Genomic DNA, 19,601 nt, shown 5'->3' on the forward strand with positions numbered 1-19,601 from the left:
TTTGTTTCCTCTCCACAGTCAACATATAATACCAGATACTGTACTTCAAATGGTTTTTGTTAATTTTTTAAAAAGATTTTATTTACTTTTTGAGAGAGGGGAAGGGAGGGAGAAAGAGAGGGAGAGAAACATTGATAGGCTGCCTCTTATAAGCGCCCCAACCTGTATGAACCCAAAACCCAGGCAGGTGCCCTGACCAAGAATCACACCAGGACACCCAACTTTGCAGGAGGATACCCAGCTCACCGGGCCACACCCATCAGGGCAAACATTTTTTACAGTTTTATTAACATAATACAAGCTCCACACATTCAAAAAGTACAGTTTGATGAGTTTTGACATAAGTATATAACGATGAAATGATTACCACAATCAAGATAATGAACATATCCATCATCTTCAGAAATTCACTATGTCCTATTCTCCCTGATATGATCCCCAGGTTGTTACTTAAAAAACAAAAATGTGTTAAATGAGATAATAGTTTAGAGTAGTATAATGAAGAGAAACGGTATGTGTGGAAGCCAGCTGCTGGGTTACCTTGTGTGAATGCTGTGACTTCTCTAATTTTTTGTTTTCTCACCTGTAAAGTGGAGATAGTTAATATTCCTACCTCCAGCATCATAGTTGGTATTAAACTAAATTTTTTTTGTTTTCTTTTTTTAAAAAACTGGTCTGAGGTAGGTCTTTTTATTGATAGAGAGAGAGAGAAATATCAGTGTCCTGACCAGGGATCAAATCTGCAGCCTTGGCATATTGGGACAGTGCTCTAACAGAGCTACCTGGCCAGGGCTAAACTAAACATTTTTTATGAAGCAGGTAATACATTGTATAGCATGTAAGTGGTCCATAAATGATAGCTGTTGTTAATGTTATTTTATTTTATGTTACACTAAACCACCTCATTTACAGGGTGGGGCAAAAGTACATTTACAGTTGTTTGTATGGAAAATAGTACAATCATAAATAATAATAAAAGAATAAACTCTGTGTTTTGTATACTTACAACTGTAAACCTACTTACCCTGTTTTAGATAATTCATCATCATTATTAGGTGCCTAATATGAAACCTAATGTATGGCATGTACTCAATTTATACTCATTGACTTTTTCCTCCTTATTCTTGTTAAGTACACCATATGGCACCTATTATTGTTCACTAATCCTGATCATTAACTTTGATAACTGATTTGAAAAATTTACATTCATTCATTCACTCACTCATTCATCTAACTAACTTTATTAAGGACATGTTGTATATCAACATTGAATTGGCACTGTGAGTGATCTGAGTTGAATAAGAGACAAAATACATCCTTTTTACATTTAACCAGGGAATGGGACAGAATTTTCATAGTCGATGCATGAACAAAGCAGCATGGAAGTTGAGAGGCGAGGGTGATTGCTTCCAGCAGTGAACACACAGGGGTGGTCTTATGAAGGGTGTACATTTGATTAAGGACTCGCAGGGATAAGTAATGGGATCACTATTGCGCAGGGCTCTCAAGCTCAATCTGGGACAGAGAGCAGGCCCGGTGTAGGTGGGACACAAAGCACTTGCAGAGTTGAGTGAAGCAGCTGAAAAGGGGGTTGGGGCAGTCCAAACAGGCTACCGCTGGGCTGAGGTGAGATGTGTTTTCTCAAGCAGGAGAGTCATACCATAAGTAGACTGCTTTTGAGGTGGCTCTTGTGAATGGATGGAATTGAGAAGAAGACAGTTGCAATCAGGAGGACTTTAAAGTGTCTGGATGTTACTTAGTATCTTAAGTAGGTTAGTAACTCTGAGAAAGAAAACAGGGAAAATGGAAGATCTATAGAGTTGGTACTTGATTAGTTGGTTCAGGGTTGGGTTTTCTTCTTCTTTTGAGAGGGTTGGAGAGTGCTTGCAGAGTGTTAGCCACTTATAACTCAGTCCCCACAGCAGTGAAGTATAGGTACAATTGTTAGACCCATTTTCAGATGAGGAAACTAAGACTTAGGGTGGCTAAGAGAAATGTTTGTCATCCTCCACTTGTGCTGGTACTTCTGTCCAGGCCCTTTTCCCACTCAGACCATCTAGTGACCTCTCTAGTTGTGTCCCCCCACCTGTCCTCTGTTGTCTCTGCTCATTGCCGTCTTCTTTGTTCAGGTCTTTATCTCAAGGCAGTTATTGAGACACACTCCAAGGTCATCATTTTCACTCTGACAGTGTTTTTTCTTAGCAGAAATTGGGCCATGTCTTTTTGTATTTTTTAAGATTCTTTCTCATTGTCTCTGGGTAAAGTATGGCATTCAGGGCTCTTAATATATTCTGATCCTTTATAGATTTAGTTTGTCCTTTGCCCCCAAAATGCCAGTTCTATTTGGCTCTATTCCTTTGCTTGGGCACTTTCTCTACCTGACACACTCTTCCTTTCTCCTGCATCATGAACATCTCTTCATTCTTCAGGAACTCACACGAGTCACTGTGTCTGTATTGCCTTTAGCAAGAGGGCTCTTCCTTCCTTCCCATTAGGCTGTAGCATGGCTTCCACTACCAAATCCTTTTCAAAATTGATTAGCAGCAACTTATAAAAATACACGTAGCAGTAAAAAACATGAACATGTAAGAGCAAGTAGATTATGGGGGATAGAAAAATAGATTCAAGAATAAAGGTAGTTTGATCATGGCCTGTGTATTGCTGAAGCCGCAGCTTCAGCTTTTACTCTGAACGTCCTTCCTTGTCAGAGTGAAAGGGGAAGCACAAACTCAAGAGTTTTTCCAGGGACAGCCCAATGCATGACACCAGTTGCTCTGGAGAAGAGCTTTTCCTGTTACTGAGAATTAAGAGGCATGTTTCTGGAGTGAGTGCGAAGGTAGAGGTGAAGGTGGTACCACACCAGGTTTCATGAGGCTGCTTCATCAGAGACCTTGATGCAGCACGATAGCATGATACCAAAGCACTATTCATAAAAGCAGTTTTATGATACTCAGCACTGTGACCCCAAAACACAACTGCTTCTTGGTCTAGCTTAATCCTAGGGAAAAATGTAGAACAACCAAAGGAATAACATGTCACATTTGTTGTAGTTACTGTTTTACATCTGTTTACCTCCAAAAGCGATCAACTTTTTCCAGGCAGGGACCATGTTTTGTGCTTTGGCTTGATCAATAGTAGAAAACCTTACAAGAACAAATGAGAACCATCTATGATTGTGGTCTGCCCAGGAATCATCACAGTGCTTCGCTTTGAATTGTATGTACTCAGAAAGCCAGATTCATATCTGAGATCCTCGATTGAAAAATAACTGGTTGTAAGTTCTCCTTGCTGTTTCCAAGGGCTGACCAGTGCCTGAGGCAGTTTTCAAGTAAATGCACCAGCCAACTGAAATGGCAACAGCAAAGTGACTGCAGCTACAGTAGTCGACTACTAGTACTGACAGAGGAGAGCCTTGGAGAACGTTCAGTACATTCAGCAGTGCTCCAAGTTTTAAATTTAATTTTCCATTTGTCTATTGCATTTGGGGCTAAGAGGGTCTTATCTTACATTACTGTATCGTCATGAATAATGAGGCAGATTCAGAAAGAAGTATGAATTTTCAAGAGAAAAGCAAAGATAGCCAATTTACTGAATGACTTCAGTTCTCCCCAAATAGTTCTTCTCTCTTTAATTTATATCAAATATGTTCTGCAGTGATATAATACCTTTTGATTTCTTTCTAATGGCTACTTTTTTTATACACATAGGAACTTGATAAAGAACTCCCAGTGCTCAGGCCATATTTCATTGATGACCCTGAAGCAGCCGGAGTGAGTGAAGCTGGCTTAAGAGTCACATGGCTGGGACATGCAACGGTAATGGTGGAAATGGATGAGCTCATATTTCTCACGGACCCCATCTTTAGCTCTCGTGCTTCACCGTTGCAGTACATGGGTCCAAAGCGTTTTCGGCATCCTCCGTGCACTATAAGTGAACTCCCCCGGATAGACGCGGTCCTTATCAGTCACAACCACTATGACCACTTGGACTATAATTCTGTCATTGCTTTGAATGAGCGATTTGGTAATGAGTTGAGGTGGTTTGTGCCCTTGGGTCTCCTGGACTGGATGCAAAAATGTGGCTGTGAGAATGTGATCGAGTTGGACTGGTGGAAGGAGAATTGTGTTCCTGGACACGATAAGGTCACCTTTGTCTTTACACCTTCCCAGCACTGGTGTAAAAGGACTCTATTGGATGACAACAAGGTTCTGTGGGGCAGTTGGTCTGTGTTGGGCCCTTGGAATCGATTTTTTTTTGCAGGAGACACTGGTTATTGCCCTGCATTTGAAGAGATAGGAAAAAGATTTGGACCTTTCGACCTTGCAGCTATTCCCATTGGAGCATATGAACCAAGGTATGTGGACTTCCAAAGAAAACATTCCTACTTCTATTCCATAATACGTTAAGTGAATGTAAAATAGTCATGATTTTGTGATACTATAAAATTTGTGATTTTTTAAATTTATTTATCTTTAGAGGGGAAGGAGAGAAATATCAATGTATGGTTGCCTCTAGTGTGTCCCCTGCTGGGAACTGGCGGGCAACCCAGGCATGTGCCCTGACTGGGATTTGAACCGCGATCGTGTGGTTCGCAGGCCCACGCTCAAGCCACTGAGCTACACCAGCCAGGGCCAAAAATTTGTGATTTTAATGGTGGGCTTTCTTATACATTGGGGCTTGGTGGGTCAATTTCAATTAGAACTTGTAAATAACCTTAGTTATATTAATTAAGTGATAGTTTAAAACCAGAAAAGTTACATTACCAAGAAGAAGAATTTCTATATCTAGCCCACAAGTTCACATACCATTTTGACTCAAGTTAACTGGTCAGCCAGTATCAAACCTAACTCTTGTTCCTCCTTTCACATGGAGGATTCTCTCCTTCTGTCACCACTTTTTGCTCCACGACTGGAATGCACCTTGTTGTAGAATTCTTGTGTAGACCAGAAGAAAGCCAGGAATAGGGAATGGCCTGTAGCCTCTCACGATGGTCTTATTTCAGTCATCACTGATTTTAATCTGGTAATGGCATTGTTGCATTGTAAGAGTTCATTTAAAAAATGTCTTGCCCTGGCTAGGTGTCTCAGTTGGTTGTAGTGTGGTCCCACACACCAAAAGATTCCAGGTTTCATCCCTGGTCAGGGCACCTGCCCATATTGTGGATTTGATCCTTGGGGCATGCACAGGAGGCAGCTGACCGATGTTTCTCACATAGATGTTTGTCTCTGTCTCTCTCTTTCTAAAATCAAAAACGTATCCTTGGGTGAGGATTTTAAATAAATAAAAAATAAAGAAATAAACTTTTATTTTTTGAAGTGCATGCATGGATAGATACATACGGAATTGTTTGTACGATGACATTTTATTTAGGCAATCCTGCAAGCAGAAGAATGCTAATATGATTTGAATAAATCTGATCATTGCTTTCCATCTGATTTTGTTTTACTAATTATTATTAAAGATTTAATTTATTTATTTAGAGAGAGGGGGAGTAGGGAGAAAGAGAGAGAAACATCGATTGGTTGCCTCTCCCATGTGCCCTAACTGGGGACCAGGCCCACAAACCAAGCATGTGCCCTGTTTTACTTACTGAATTAACTTTATAGGTTCACTAAACCATTTCTTCACTGCCTTTATTAATGCTTATTTCTCTCATTTATTTTTTTCTAGTTTCTTTAAAGGGCTGGGTATTTTAACCTTATTTTAAAATATTATTATAAATAATAGTGCTTGAATTTCACTTATCCACTTAATTTTAATTTTGAATTCTAATGGAACCTCTCAAAACATGAAGATATTCATAAATCAGTTTCATATGGTGTTGATCTTTATTCAGTATATTTCTAATATATTAGAATATCTCGTTGTAATTACAAAAGTTAAGTTTTTATATGTAGCAAAATAAAAACTTTTCATATATATGTGATGATGTAATGTGTAGTACATCAAACTACACAAATTCACTTATGCAGTTTCCCCTTCTGCTTGTATTGCAGCTGTCCTGTTAAGATGATAAAAGGATGGGGAGGACATTATTTGCACTAAGAGATTTCAATTGTAGTAGCCTCTTTGTGTAATTTCTGCTTAGTATTAACAGTTTTAGAAATAACTCTACTATTTTGAGATGATTATACCAGAAGTGACTTTCAATAATAGGAATGTCATCCCTACTTTGGGAATTATTCTGTCCAAGTCAGTTATAAGTCTTTAGTTTAATTTTACACCACAGTAAAAATTTTAGTTATTTCAGATACACCTGAGGGTAGAAAGGAGTATGTCTACCCCTTTGATTTGCAATGAGGGTTTTTTAAAAAGTAAACAGAAACAATAAACTGCATTCTGTGTCAGGAGCTATGGAGAACAGTGTCTCTCTCATCTGCTGCCCAGAACACAGTGGTTCTGTTTATAGGCTCCTGCAGGGCTTGGTAACTAACACCTGCTGTAAATAACAATCCTGTAGCTGTTACAGATTGAGGAGCTTTTCCATGATGTGTTCTATAAGGTGCAGGAGCACCTGTGCTGAGTCTATATCCATTAGTCTTGACTGCAGCAGTAGTTGGCAGTAGCAGACCTGGGATATAAACAATACAAAGACAATGTTTTTCTCTTCGTTGGGAGCCCTGGCTGGTGTGGCTCAGTGGATTGAGTGCTGGCCTGCGAACTGAAAGGTCGTTGGTTTGAGTCCCAGTCAGGGCACATGCCTGGGTTGTGGGCCAGGTCCCCAGTTGAGAGTGTGTGAGAGGCAACCAATTGATGTTTCTCTCTTTCTTTCCCCCTCCCTCCTCATCTCTCTAAGTGTAAATAAATAAAATCTAAAACAAAACAAAACTGATAGCTAGGAAAGCAAAGGACTTGCTTGTAGATAGTACACTTTCTCTTTGTATGAGAATTAGTATTTCTTTCTTCAATTAGTATTCAATTCTTTGTATGAGAATTAGTATTCCTGAAAGTGTCTCTGTTCTTTCCAAGGCATTAGGCAGCCTTTCAGTGTTTCTACGCTCTAATTAGTCCCCCTCATGAACTGCCTCTTCTCGCCCAACCAAACACCTCACTGTTCAGTTGTATGCTATTTAAATAAAATTTTTGAATAGTATTGGATATTTTTGCTCCTGATCTGTAAATATTATACACTAACTTTTGTTGCCTTTTTGCTTTAGCAAGTTTTAAAAGAATTTGTTTCAGCATGTTATTCTGGTTCTTTTCCTTTGGAGTTTTAGTTTCTAATTCTTTACCCATTGCTTTGATCCATGCTAGAAGTGTAAAATACCAGCTTTTTAAAGTAACAGTAAGACATATCTTCAGAATACTTGTTTTTGCTGTGTATAATAAGCACCTACATTTTTGGCCCAAACTTTCAGTGAAAAAAATCTTTCATTTTAATTTTAATTCAATTGCTTATTTATGTTTAGAAAGAAAACTGATCATCATATTCCAGGGTATTATTTTGCATACAGATATTGTTATTGCTTTCAAGAGTTACACTTTTAACACATAAGCATAAATAAAAGAATTAAAAACATTTATATAGATATGGAATTAGTACTACTCATGTATAATGCACACCTTTATTTTTTCCTAAAAAATTTGGGCAAATAAGTGCTCATTACACACAGCAAAATATGGTAAATCATCAGTAAAATCAAAATACACATAACACAAAATCTTACTGTTTAAAGGGGAGTTTTGCTTGTGACTTATCTATTATATACAAGTTGGTACATGAAATATTTTTGCTTAAATTTTTCTAGAAGAAAAGTAGGCTCAAGAGGGGTGGTTTTGCCTACTATGATTTATTCCTGTGCATAATCTTAAAAAGTTGATTAGATGAAGCAGTTATTACAATGGGTTGGCCAAAATGTCCATTTAGTTTCTTTTGTAAAATAAAAGATACATTTTTCATTTTCACCAATAACTGTATTGAGTTGGATATTTTGAATATGTTGGCTGTCATCCGCTATTGGCTTCTAGTGGGTAGAGAGGCCGGGGGCTGCGAGGCATCCTCCACTGCATCAGACAGCCCCACAGCAAAGAGGTATTGGGCCAGAATGTCGGTAGTGCCAAGAAATTCCGTAAACCACGTCCAACACCTTTGGTCAGTGACAGCATCTTTTCCATACACTGCAGAAACCTTTTTTTGTGCTTCAGTTGCATTTTTACCTTTCTGGAAATAATAAAGCATAATATGCTGAAAATGTCTATTTTCTTCCATCTTCAATATTAAAATGGATGCATAAAATTCACTAGTTTTGATCAGTTTTTTAAAAATGCACACTGATAGGACAGCTGTCACAATTTTGTCTAACAAAATTGTTTTGAATGAAGTTAAAGACAATGAAGCACTATTACAGCCATCGTATGGAAAAAACTAAATGAACTTTTTGGCCAACCCAATATATTTCAAAGGTTTGAATTAATAAGTTGCGGTGTTTCATCAGGTGGTTTATGAAATACCAGCATGTAGACCCAGAAGAAGCTGTAAGAATTCACATTGACGTTCGAACAAAGAAATCTGTGGCCATTCACTGGGGAACTTTTGCCTTAGCAAATGAGGTGAGTTTGAGTGTGATAAAAGTAACTAACTGGTTCTGTTTTTGACCTGTGATGGACTCAGACATCACTATACCCAGCAGTGTGTTCAGGGATCAAACTGGAATCAGAACCCATTTGATTCATAGTCATCCCATGAAGTGGTAAATCGTGAATTAGTAAAACAATATTTATAGTGTGGGAAAAAAACCCTCATTGCATGCTGTTCTTTTGGCTTATTTCTATAGTTAATGATGCATGTGTTTCTCTAGCAAAGGGGTATCAAAGCTCATTTTCACCAGGGGTCACATCAGCCTCATGGTTGCCTTCAAGGGGCTGAAATAATTTTAGGACTGTATAAATTGAACTATTCCTTAGCTGTTAAGGAGTTGGAATTACATTTGGCGCTTTGAAGGCAACTGTGAGGCTGATGTAGCCCCTGGTGAAAATGAGTTTGACATCCCTGCTCTAACCAAAAATGTGTGTGATCTTGGGAAACAGAAAAATGAACAATCGTGTCTTCTCTCTCAGGGAGCCTTTTGTTCTAGCATAACCTGTAAGACATGTACATAATATCTCTAAAACAGGTGTCTAAAGGGCTAAGTGGTCTCAGAGTCAGGGTGTTACTGATTGGAAGGATCAGGGACACTTCCTAGAGAGCCGACATTTGAACTTGGCTGTGAGAAGGCATTTCAAGAGGAGGAAAAGGCAGAGTATAGGACTAAATGCAGCAAGCACGGGGAATAATTGAGGAATTCTGTTCTGCTAGAGTGTGGGTGTCCTATGGAGGGCAATGGAGGAAGTAAAGCTGGACAGCTCGGGACTTTTTAGAAATGTTACTCATCTAATAAACATTGATTTAACGTCTGCTATGTGCCAGGTTTGGGGATAAATGGTACTTTTACTCCTAGACTAATACAGAAGAGGTGATTTTTTTCTTTTTTTTTTTTAAGGTAGCAAAACCCTAGAACTCTGTTACTAGACAGTTCTGGGATCAAGGAGGACAGAAGAGAGCCTTCTCTTCTTTCCTGCATCCAGAGCCTGTCCTAAGCAAAATTTAGAAATGGATGGTTGGCTTTTACTTTGTTTCATGTTGCATCTTCCACATCCCAGGGCAGGAACCCCATTTTCATGCTGTTTTAAGCACTCTTTCTGTTCTGGCTGGCCCTTTCCCTAGGTTACAGCTTGTTCCAAAATTACCTAATACACTGTGTGCCCACTCTCTACTCCCTTCAGTCAAAATTGCCATATCATGATGCAGCAACCCTAAGCCACACTGTTGGGAGCTGGAATGGAATGAATGAACACAGGAGTGGGGAGGATGAATGAGAATACGTGTCTATTTGGAGAAGGGGGAAGTTTGATACTCATTTCCATTTATATACCACTATATTTAGTGGCATTTCCTATTCTATCAAATATGTGTGTTCCATATATAGATAGATGTGTGTGTGTATATACATATTCCATATGTAATATATACCATGACTTAGATGAAATATTTCATTAAACCTGTATAAAGGAGAGGAATCTAGGATGATGCCTAGATTTTCACTTTTAGTGACTGGGAGACAGTTATGCTCTTTACTGAGATGGGGAAGATGAGGAGAGAATAGAAAACCCCAGTCCTCAAGAGTTATTGTGTTATTCAGCCTTCAAGAATTATTCCTGTTAAAAACTTAACTTCCATTTTTTTTCTTAATGAAATATGATAAAAACTCATTTAGTATTAGCAATTTGGAATTTGTTCATATTTTGACATGAGTTGTAGAAACCTTATAATCACAAGTTTGTTCAATTATAAAGTAGATGCAATTTTCAGGGAGGATGTTTTTCCTGATTTGTAAGCACTTTAAAATGATTTGCATGTAAGTAATTATACCAGCTGCTTACTATAATGTAAACAGATTAAGCACATCCTTACCTCAGCAACAGTTGGAAATTATACATATAGCAGCATCTAATTTATCTAGGAAATGATGAGTGAATTTCCTAGACAGTGTATTAAAACAACTCAATTTGGGGGGAAATGAATTTTAGGCATTCTGAAACATGTTAACTTTTCAGATGACCAGTATCTTTATTTTGACTGTCTTCTGTTACAGTGGGTCACAAAGCATATCCCTTTGATGGTTGCCTGTCTCTTATTGTCTTGAGGCTGGGAGCTTCTGCTTCCACTACTTAACTCCTACTTACCTCTAATCTGCTGTCTTGCTTTATACATGGTTGTTTGTTCCTAGGGCTATGGGGTATTTTTATCTCCCTTGCTTGTGCTATGATATACAGCTTTCCGTCACTCAGAAGGCTTTCTTGCCTTCTCCTCTATTTTCTAGATGGTTAAAACAGCCAAGAATTGACCTATGAAGAAACTCTCATATTTTAGTATCAAAAACCACACTACAGCTTATAACCAAAATTATAGCTTATCAAAAAATTATTAGTGTAGGGTGATCATGTAAGTGTATTGTTGGCTAAGACTTGTAGTGCATGGGGGAAATAATTTAATCAAACAAATTGTTTTTTAGTGGGAAAGAATTTCATTATTTTGAAATCTCAAATTAAAATTTTGCAAGGGCATTTCTTGATCTAGGTTATGACTTAAAATTATAGTTTATTGGTGATATATTACCAATCTCCTATATGCATAAAAAGACTAAAAGTAGTTTCCTGTTGGCAACTACTGCATTAATAAGTGATTACCTGTAGGAATTGTGGGTAACCAATGTAAACTTAAAACCTAAGTTATTCAACACTCAGCAGAAAGGTATCCCTGACCCTCCTAACACAGCCATAAACCTAGAAGTTAAGGGGGTGGGGTAGAAAAGAAAACCTGTGCATTTTAAGCCTCAGAAAACTTTCCTGGTTTTTCTAGTACATCACTAGCTGTTGCTTCTTAGTCTCTGCTAGTTCCTTATTTACACTCCCTCTAAATAGTGAGTGCCATAGGACTCAGTACATGGACCTCCTCTCTAGCTGGTTACTCCCTGGGGGATTTTATCTGTCTTATGGCTTTAAATACCATCTATCCATTACACCTGTAGCTCAGGTCTTCCCCCTACTATAATCCACATTTATATTTCCAACTGCCTTAACATTGGTACCAAAACCTCAGTCGAAAACCAAACTTCCCAATTTTCCCTCAAATTTGTTTCTCTTAGTAAATGACAAATCCCTTCTTCCAAAATCTCGACTTGCCTTTCTCTCATATCCTCCATCCAGTTTTTCCCCACATGCAGTCAGCTCAACCTTCAGATTATAATCAAACATGACCACTTCTCACCACCATCATTGCTATCACACTGCCCTACAGTTTGTTCTCGACACTGCAGAGGACAGTGACCTTTATACCTTGAGTCTGATCATGACACTTCTCTGCCAGAACTACCTAGTAGTTTCCCATAATGCTCAAGAGTCAAAGCCACAGATCTCACACTTGCCTACAAAGCCTATTGATGTTAATTCTTCCAATCTATGAACATGGTATATTCTTTCATTATTTGTATTATCCTCAGTTTCTAGCATCAGTGTCCTATAGTTTTCCAAATACAGATCTTCCTTTACCTCCTCGGTTAAATTTATTCCTAGATACCTCATTTCTTCTTTTTACAATAGTACATGGAATTGTTTTCTTAGTTTCTCTTTCTGAAAGTTCATTATTGGTATACAGAAATGACAGTGGTTCCTGAGTATTGATTTTGTACCCTACTACTTTGCTAAATTCATTTATCAGGTCTAGTAGTTTTTTGGTGGAGCCTGTAGGGCTTCTACGTACAATATTATGTTGTCTGCAAATAATGAGAGCTTTACTTCATCCTCTCCAATTTGGATGCCTTTTATTTCTTCTTGTCTCAGCACTGTGGCTAGGACTTTCAAGTACTATGGTCCTATGTTGAGTAAAAGTGGTGAAAGTGGACATCCTTTCCTTATCCTGATCTTTGAGGAAATGCTTTTAGTTTTGTCCACTGAGTATGAAGTTGGCTGTAGGTTTTTCGTATATGGCCTTTATTATGTTCAAGTGTGTTCCCTCTGTTCCCACTTTGCTGAGAGTTTTTATCATAAATAGTGCTGGATTTTAGCAAATGCTTTTTCTGCATCTATTGATATGATTATACGGTTTTTATCTTTCATTTCGTTTATGTGATATGGTGTCACATTTGTTGATTTGTGAATGTTTTACCAACCTTCCATCTCAGAGACAAATCCCACTTAATCATGGTAAATGATCTTTTTAGTATATTGCTGGATATGGTTTGCTGGTGGTATTTTGTCGAGGATTTTAGCCTCAATGTTCATCAGGGATATTGACCTAGTTTTCTTTGTTGTGTCTTTACCTGGTTTTGGCATTAGAATAATACTGGCCTTGTAAAAACAGCTTGGAAGCCTTCTCTTGGATTTTTGGAAATAGTTTGAGAAGGACAGGTGTTCTTCTTTGAGTGGTAAAATTCACCTGTGAAACTGTTTGGTTCATAACTTTTGCTTCTTGGGTGTTTTATGATTATTACTTCAATTTCATTCATTGTTGTTGGTCTAGTCAGGTGTCCTGTTTCTTCCTGATTTGGTCTTGGGAGATTGTATTATTCCAGAAATTTATCCATCTTGCCCAGGTTGTCCAACTTCTTGGCATATAGTTGTTCATAGTATTTTTTTCACAATCCTTTGTATTTCTGTGATATCTGGTATTTCTCCGCCTTCAATTCTGATTTCATTTGGTTCCTCTCTTTTTTTCTTGATGAGTCTGGTTAAAGGTTCATTAATTTTATCTTCTCAAAAAAACAGCTCCTGGATTCATTAAGCTTTTGAATTTTTTTAAGCTCTATGTCATTTATTTCTCTTCTGATCTTATTTCCTTCCTTCTATTCCCTTTGGCCTTTTTTTTTTTTTTTTTTAGTTCTTTTAAGCGTTGTAGGGTTAAGATTGTTTATTTGAGATCTGTCTGCTTGAGGTAGGCCTGGGATGCTATAAATTCCCTCTCAGGACTGTTTTCACTGAGTCCCATAGGTTATGGGTTGTATGTTCATTTTCCTTTGTTTCTAGTTACTTTTTGATTTCTTTCTTGATCTCATTGATGATCCATTCATTTCTTAATAACATGCTATTTAGTCTCCAGGTATTTGAATGATTTTGAATATTTTTACTGAGGTTGATTTCTAGTTTCATGTCATTGTGATCTGAGAAAATGCTTGATATGATTTCAGTTTTCTTGAATTTAAGACTTCTCTTGTGTCCAACCATGTGGTCTATCTTTGAGAATAATCCATATGTACTTGAAAAGAATGTGCATTCTGATCCTTTAGGATGTTTTGTAAATATCCATTAAATCCATTTGATATAGTGTGTCACTTAAGGTCCCGGTTTCCTTTTTGATTTTTTTGTCTGGAAGAGCTGTCCAGTGGTGACAATGGGGTGTTAAAACCCCCCACAACCCCCTACCTACTACAACTATATTGCTGTCAATCTCTTTCTTTAAGTCCACCATGATTTTCTAAGATAAAGAAAATCTTAGGCATCTATAAGGTTTACATCCTCTTTTGTACTATTTAGTGACATTATCTTTTTATGGCCTGTGTTTTGAAGTCTGTTTTGTCAGATTGCTTCCAAACTGCTGACTTGATCCTGTTTTCTCTAGTCTGTTTTCCATTCCTCACAGTGTACTCTTCATTTCTGATACTGCATTCTTCGTTTCCAGCAGGTTCTTATTTGAGGTTTCTGTGTCCTTTTTCACGTTGATGTAGTTCTTACTAAGTTCCTTGGATATCCTTATAACCATTACTTTGAACTCTGTGTCTGGTAAATTATTTGCCTTGGTTTCAATTAGCTCTTTTTCTGGGGATTCCTCCTTTTCTTTCATTTGAGGTTGTTTATTTGTGCCCCATTTTAACTGACTCTTTTTGTTTCTACACATTAGATAGATTTGGTTTGACTTCCTGTCTTCGGCGGGTGGCGGTGTGTGGTAGGAATCCCGTGGGACTCAGTGGTGCAGTCTCCTTGATCTCCTGAGCTGGGTGCTCTAGGAATGCCCTTGTGCAGTTTATGTGGGCTCTCCTGTTGTATTTGGTCTTGACCGTTGTTGGCCCATTCACTGGTGGGTTCTCCTCTGTGGCTGGCTGGCTGACTCCAACCCCCAGCACATGCTGAATGTTCTCTTACCTGTGCTGACAGACCAAAGAAATACAGCACAGAAAACAAAACCCACACAAGGAAAACAAACAAAAAAAATACCCATCCAACAACAGCAAAATCAACAAGAGTAAAGAATAATAAAAGTAGAAAAAAACAGAATATAAGAAAAATAAGAATACAATTAAGACCAAAGAAAAGAAAAATAATTATGAGAGGATGGAGGGAAGAGAAACACTGAGAATAAGGAACAGAAAAAAGGTGGCTGTCCCCAGTGGGCTTTGTCTTTCTCCAGTGGGCACAAAGCCCGCAGCCTCTCGCTGCTGGATGCTGCGTGGGTGGACGATCCCAGCCCTGGCCCTCTGTGCTTGGGGCCCAGTCAGCGGTCCGGGCTTCACTGCTGTCTGGGGGAAGCTGCCCAGCTGTGTGGCAGCCTCGGCCTGCTGCCTGTGAAAGGGGTGCCAGCCCCTTTTGCGTCCCTGCCCTTAATGCTGGTCTTGAGGTGGTTTCTGCCCGTCCTTGGTTAAATATCTCCTTTTCAGGTAGTCCTCAGTGTGGGTGGACGTTCCCCTTTAATTTTTATTTTCAGCTTGATTCCGTGAGGTGGTGTGAGATAAATTCTACTCCACTGCCCTCTGCTGCTCCTCAAAGAGAACTTCTTCGGCTGCTTTATTTCCTCCTCCCACACTTACCCACATTTCGTCCCCAGAACTCATCTACCATTCTGATACTATTTTGTTATTTATTCACGTATTTGTCTCTGGTAGACTGTAAGCGCCAGGAAGGCAAGGGTCTCTGTTTTGTTCCCTGGCCCGGCTACTCTGTGGTGCTCAAAAGGTGCTTGTTGCATTAAGGGTGAAGGCAGACTTACCCCAGGTCTCTAATCTAACTTTTTGATTTTTATTCCTGCTTTCTACTTCCACATTATACAGCTTTTAAAATGGAAATTGGGAAAACCCATTTGAAGTAAAGGGAAAAAATAGCAATTATACAATGTAAAGATTTAGGCCAAGAGGGAAATAACTGGTGAGATGATTTCTTTTTATATCTTTTAAATCGGTAGTTAGAATAACACCGTTTTAAGTGGTTTCAGTTTATTTGAAAAAAATAGTTGATAGGTTAAAACATCCTGCGACAATGTGCTATCTTCTTTAAGCTTTGAAAAGGTGAGGAGACCAAGGGGACTAGGGACACTCCACCTGTCTTACCCCTGTCCCTCTCCCACTCTGTAGACTGTAGTATCAATATGTGGCCAGGGATTTGAGGATAACAGCCCTTCTCTAGCCAAAAATATTTCTCTAGCATTTGCTTTGCACACAACACACATATAATGTAAGTTTCAATATTAAAAAATACTGGTCACGTTTCATTCTCTGCTACTATCTTAGGCATTGGTTCCATTTAGATTGAAATTTCATGTAGTGAAGTAGTTATCAGATTCCATGCAATCTAATGATGTTTGCTCTATGATTGGCACCAAATTTGACATATATGTTATTTGGGTAGATTGGTAAGAATGTTTCTATTGACTTAACAGTTAATGATTCCATTGTATTAGAAAATGTGATTAACTCATATGCTAATACTTCAATGAAAAGAAAGGGCATTATTTTAACTGAGCATATATTATTTTAGTTTGACTTATTTGAAGTATCCCTGAAATACCCGGATGGTTAATCTTTGTCCATTTTTTTTTCTTTCTCTGCCCTTTGCCAGCATTACTTAGAGCCTCCAGTGAGACTGAATGAGGCTCTAGAAAGATGTGGACTTACGACAGAAGATTTTTTTGTCTTGAAGCACGGAGAATCAAGATACCTAAATAGTGATGATGAAAACTTAAAATAAATAGAGCACAGGAGCTTGTAATGACATATATTTGATATAAGTATAAAAAGACTAAGATATTCATGATTATGATTTTTACATTTGGAAACTTCTGCAAGTTTCTGTAATAACTTTACTACAATTGCCAATTCATATGAACAAAGAGTTCAGTTATGGGTCATTTAAATAACGAATGGGCTAAGACTGATTTTAAATCTTGTCTCAATGTGTAAGCAATAAATGGGATTTTTTTTAAACTAAAGCATTATATTTGAGTGGTAGAATTTCTGAGGTTATGAAAAACTAATTTTAAATGCCTATTTCAGTTCTATTCTTAAAAGCCTTCTACAAGTTTAGTCAAGCTTGTCTACATACCTACATTATTCCAGAAGACTGCTCACATAAACATTCGCATCAGAGTAGTGATAAAATTAATTCCCACATGCTTATGGCACTTGCTCTTTTAAGATTAGTTTTCATGCCAAATATTAAATGCTATTTATTTTTTAAGCATAAAAACACAGAGGAGGTTGGGCTAAGTTCTATAAAAGTTTCTGTTTTTAATCTAAATGTCAGATTGCTAAGCACAATATAGCTGCAAGGAAATAATATCTTACAAAGATAAACATAGACCTTAAGTGTTAATATACCATGCAGTTTAAATTAAATTTTATTCTTTCCACTCAGTTTTTTCTGATTTCTTAGCTCTAACTCCAAATATATCAATAAAACTTATATTTTACACTTTACATTGCTTCAGATATATTTTTATATTAAATAACCCCCTAAGCGCAATTCCACTTTTATCAAGCCAGCGTGGAATACTAATGATGATAGCGAGTGAGTGCAGGCGAGTGACCTGAGCTTTAGTCCTGTAAGGGCTCTGTAGTTAATTACTCTGAACCATCCTCAGTGAAGACAGCTCATTAGATACATTTGGATACATTCTTTCTAGTCCATAGTCTCAGTGAAATGAACTTTTTTCATAACAAATAGTCAAAATAGGGGGTTTTATAACAAATGCTACCCAGCAAGTGCTGCATGCAGCACATATACATATGCATGATACATGCTAGCCACTTAACTCCACCATGGATTTTTCTGTGTACCCCAACACAGGTCACCTATGATCACTGTGCCTCAGTTTCCTCATGTGCAATAAGAGGAGAATTTTAACCTACCTCCAAAAAAATGTGAATAAATAACAAAGTGATTTAAATTAAAAAAACACTTTGAAAATATAAGGGATAAAATGATTTCTTAAGATATCACTACCTAGTACAGACAGGTAGACCTGGAATCTAGGAAGACAGAGGTAGATTTGGAAAATAGGCTAATTCGCTTGGTGATGTACTGTTCCTGTTGCGGATGTAAGTATATGTATCAGGGCACTAAAAACTGAGGACTAAGAACTTTATCTCACTCATTTTAAAATTTGGAGAGCCAAAACAAATTAAATGATCTTAATCACAATTTAGCATTTCCATCTACCAAGATGCAAGTCAGTCAAGGGGTAATGTGTATGCAATGTTTGTATATATAATGTATGTGAATATATATGATTTGGGGTCACTAAAGCACAAAAAGTCTCCCCATAAGATAAAACAGAACTTCAGGAAAACTCAGAACTTTTTTACTTCAGAGTAGCCAGCAGATGGGAATCAGGGTGTTAGTTTTATGGTGGATTCGCTTTGGGGCATGTTGCCCTAATACTAGCTAATGTTCTTGTGATCACCTTCCTTGCTCTTGAACACTGAACTGAAAATTCATCTTTTACCTCTGTTCTATAAGCAAGCCCAGTACATCTTGATTATTTCTTCTGAACAGTGGTGAATGGCCTTACCATTGTTTTTGTATTCACACATACGTACCATCTGATTGCTGGTCTCTAAGCACTTTATGTTCTAGTTCCACTTAACTGGGCCTGTCTCATTTTTCTATGCCACCTCACAAGCTTTCATTTTTAATTACCGTTCACGTTCTTTCTACTTTGATGTTTTATCACTATGAAGTACACTGAACTTTGTCTCTCCTTGTAGAATCTCTCTGTGTTGAGTGATTCTTCCCATTGTAGTTTTCACTTATCTGTATTTGGAAGAATTTATGTGCAAAATGACAAAAGTGGAAAAATAAGACAAATCCATCCTCTGCATTCATTCAGTCTTACGTACTTCATAATACCTTTTAATCTCTTATCCTCCAAGTCAATTTCATTTTCCTCTTTGATTATCCGGCATCACACCAACATGTGAGATTTAATAGGTTTCCCTTTTTCCTTTGGAAACTGAGGAACATTGATAATCCTCTTTGCCCAAGAAGATAGAACCACCGAATATGAGAAATTCCACCTAATAAAAGCCAAGATGTGCCAATGACCTACAGAGATAGACTGGTTATGCATTTTCATCATGCAATTCTTTCTGACCCCTCCCTTTTTCTCTAGCATTTTGACATTTCAGCTTTAATTCTCTGATCTCCAGGATACATGATTATTTATTCAAACTAGTAATACAGAAAGTGACAATTTTAGAACCCAATGCTGCTAAAGCACAGAAACCAAAGCCTGGTTTTTAACGTGTGCATTCTTACTACATATTTTCATTAAATAAGGAGGCAGGTTTAAAAAATTATTGTAAGGAAATGTATCTTTCACGGAATTAACAGTTATGTTTGTGCAACTGACAAAAGTATTATTCTTAGCCATCATCAGTACATTATTGCTGTAGCCAATTAGGAATTTACATGTTTTCATTTCAATATTGAACCCCTTTTCTATTGTAAAAATATTTTTTCCAAGTTTGATTTCTGTATCAGGATAACTGTTGAGAATACACATTTTCCTGTCTGAGGACCTGTAACCTCCTGTGGAAGTCCCTGTATTTACAAAGGAAATTTAAATTACTCTTAAAGCTTTGCCTTAAATACATGACTAGGAAAGCTTCTGCTTGCATTTTGATTAATACTAGGCATGTTGTTGGTTATGAACTTGAATATTATTAAAATCTGGCTGAATTCAAATATATCAATAAGTTGTTATTAGCTTATAGAACAAAAATTCTATTATAATAGTTGAGAAATTTTCATATATTGTAATTTTAGTCAAGTAAAATATGGATGAAAATAAAGTACTATCA

At 37.5% G+C, this 19,601-nt stretch overlaps 1 protein-coding gene across 6 annotated transcripts in view; it reads left to right on the forward strand.

Annotated features, from left to right (window-relative positions):
- NAPEPLD (N-acyl phosphatidylethanolamine phospholipase D) overlaps positions 1-19,600 on the forward strand; it is a 54,538-nt gene extending 34,938 nt beyond the window's left edge. For all 6 annotated transcript variants that reach the window (XM_037167705.2, XM_053668916.1, XM_037167702.2 and 3 more), the window contains 3 exons: positions 3,708-4,354; positions 8,436-8,550; positions 16,360-19,600. In XM_037167705.2, coding sequence (XP_037023600.2) covers positions 3,708-4,354; positions 8,436-8,550; positions 16,360-16,488 — 891 coding nt within the window. In that variant the 3' untranslated portion in view covers positions 16,489-19,600. The remainder of the gene's footprint in view (positions 1-3,707; positions 4,355-8,435; positions 8,551-16,359) is intronic.
- Position 19,601: the final 1 nt, after the last annotated feature.

Source organism: Artibeus jamaicensis, unplaced genomic scaffold, assembly GCF_021234435.1.
Source record: "Artibeus jamaicensis isolate MK-2021 breed Jamaican fruit bat unplaced genomic scaffold, CSHL_Jam_final contig_518, whole genome shotgun sequence".
NCBI classification, from domain to species: domain Eukaryota; kingdom Metazoa; phylum Chordata; class Mammalia; order Chiroptera; family Phyllostomidae; genus Artibeus; species Artibeus jamaicensis.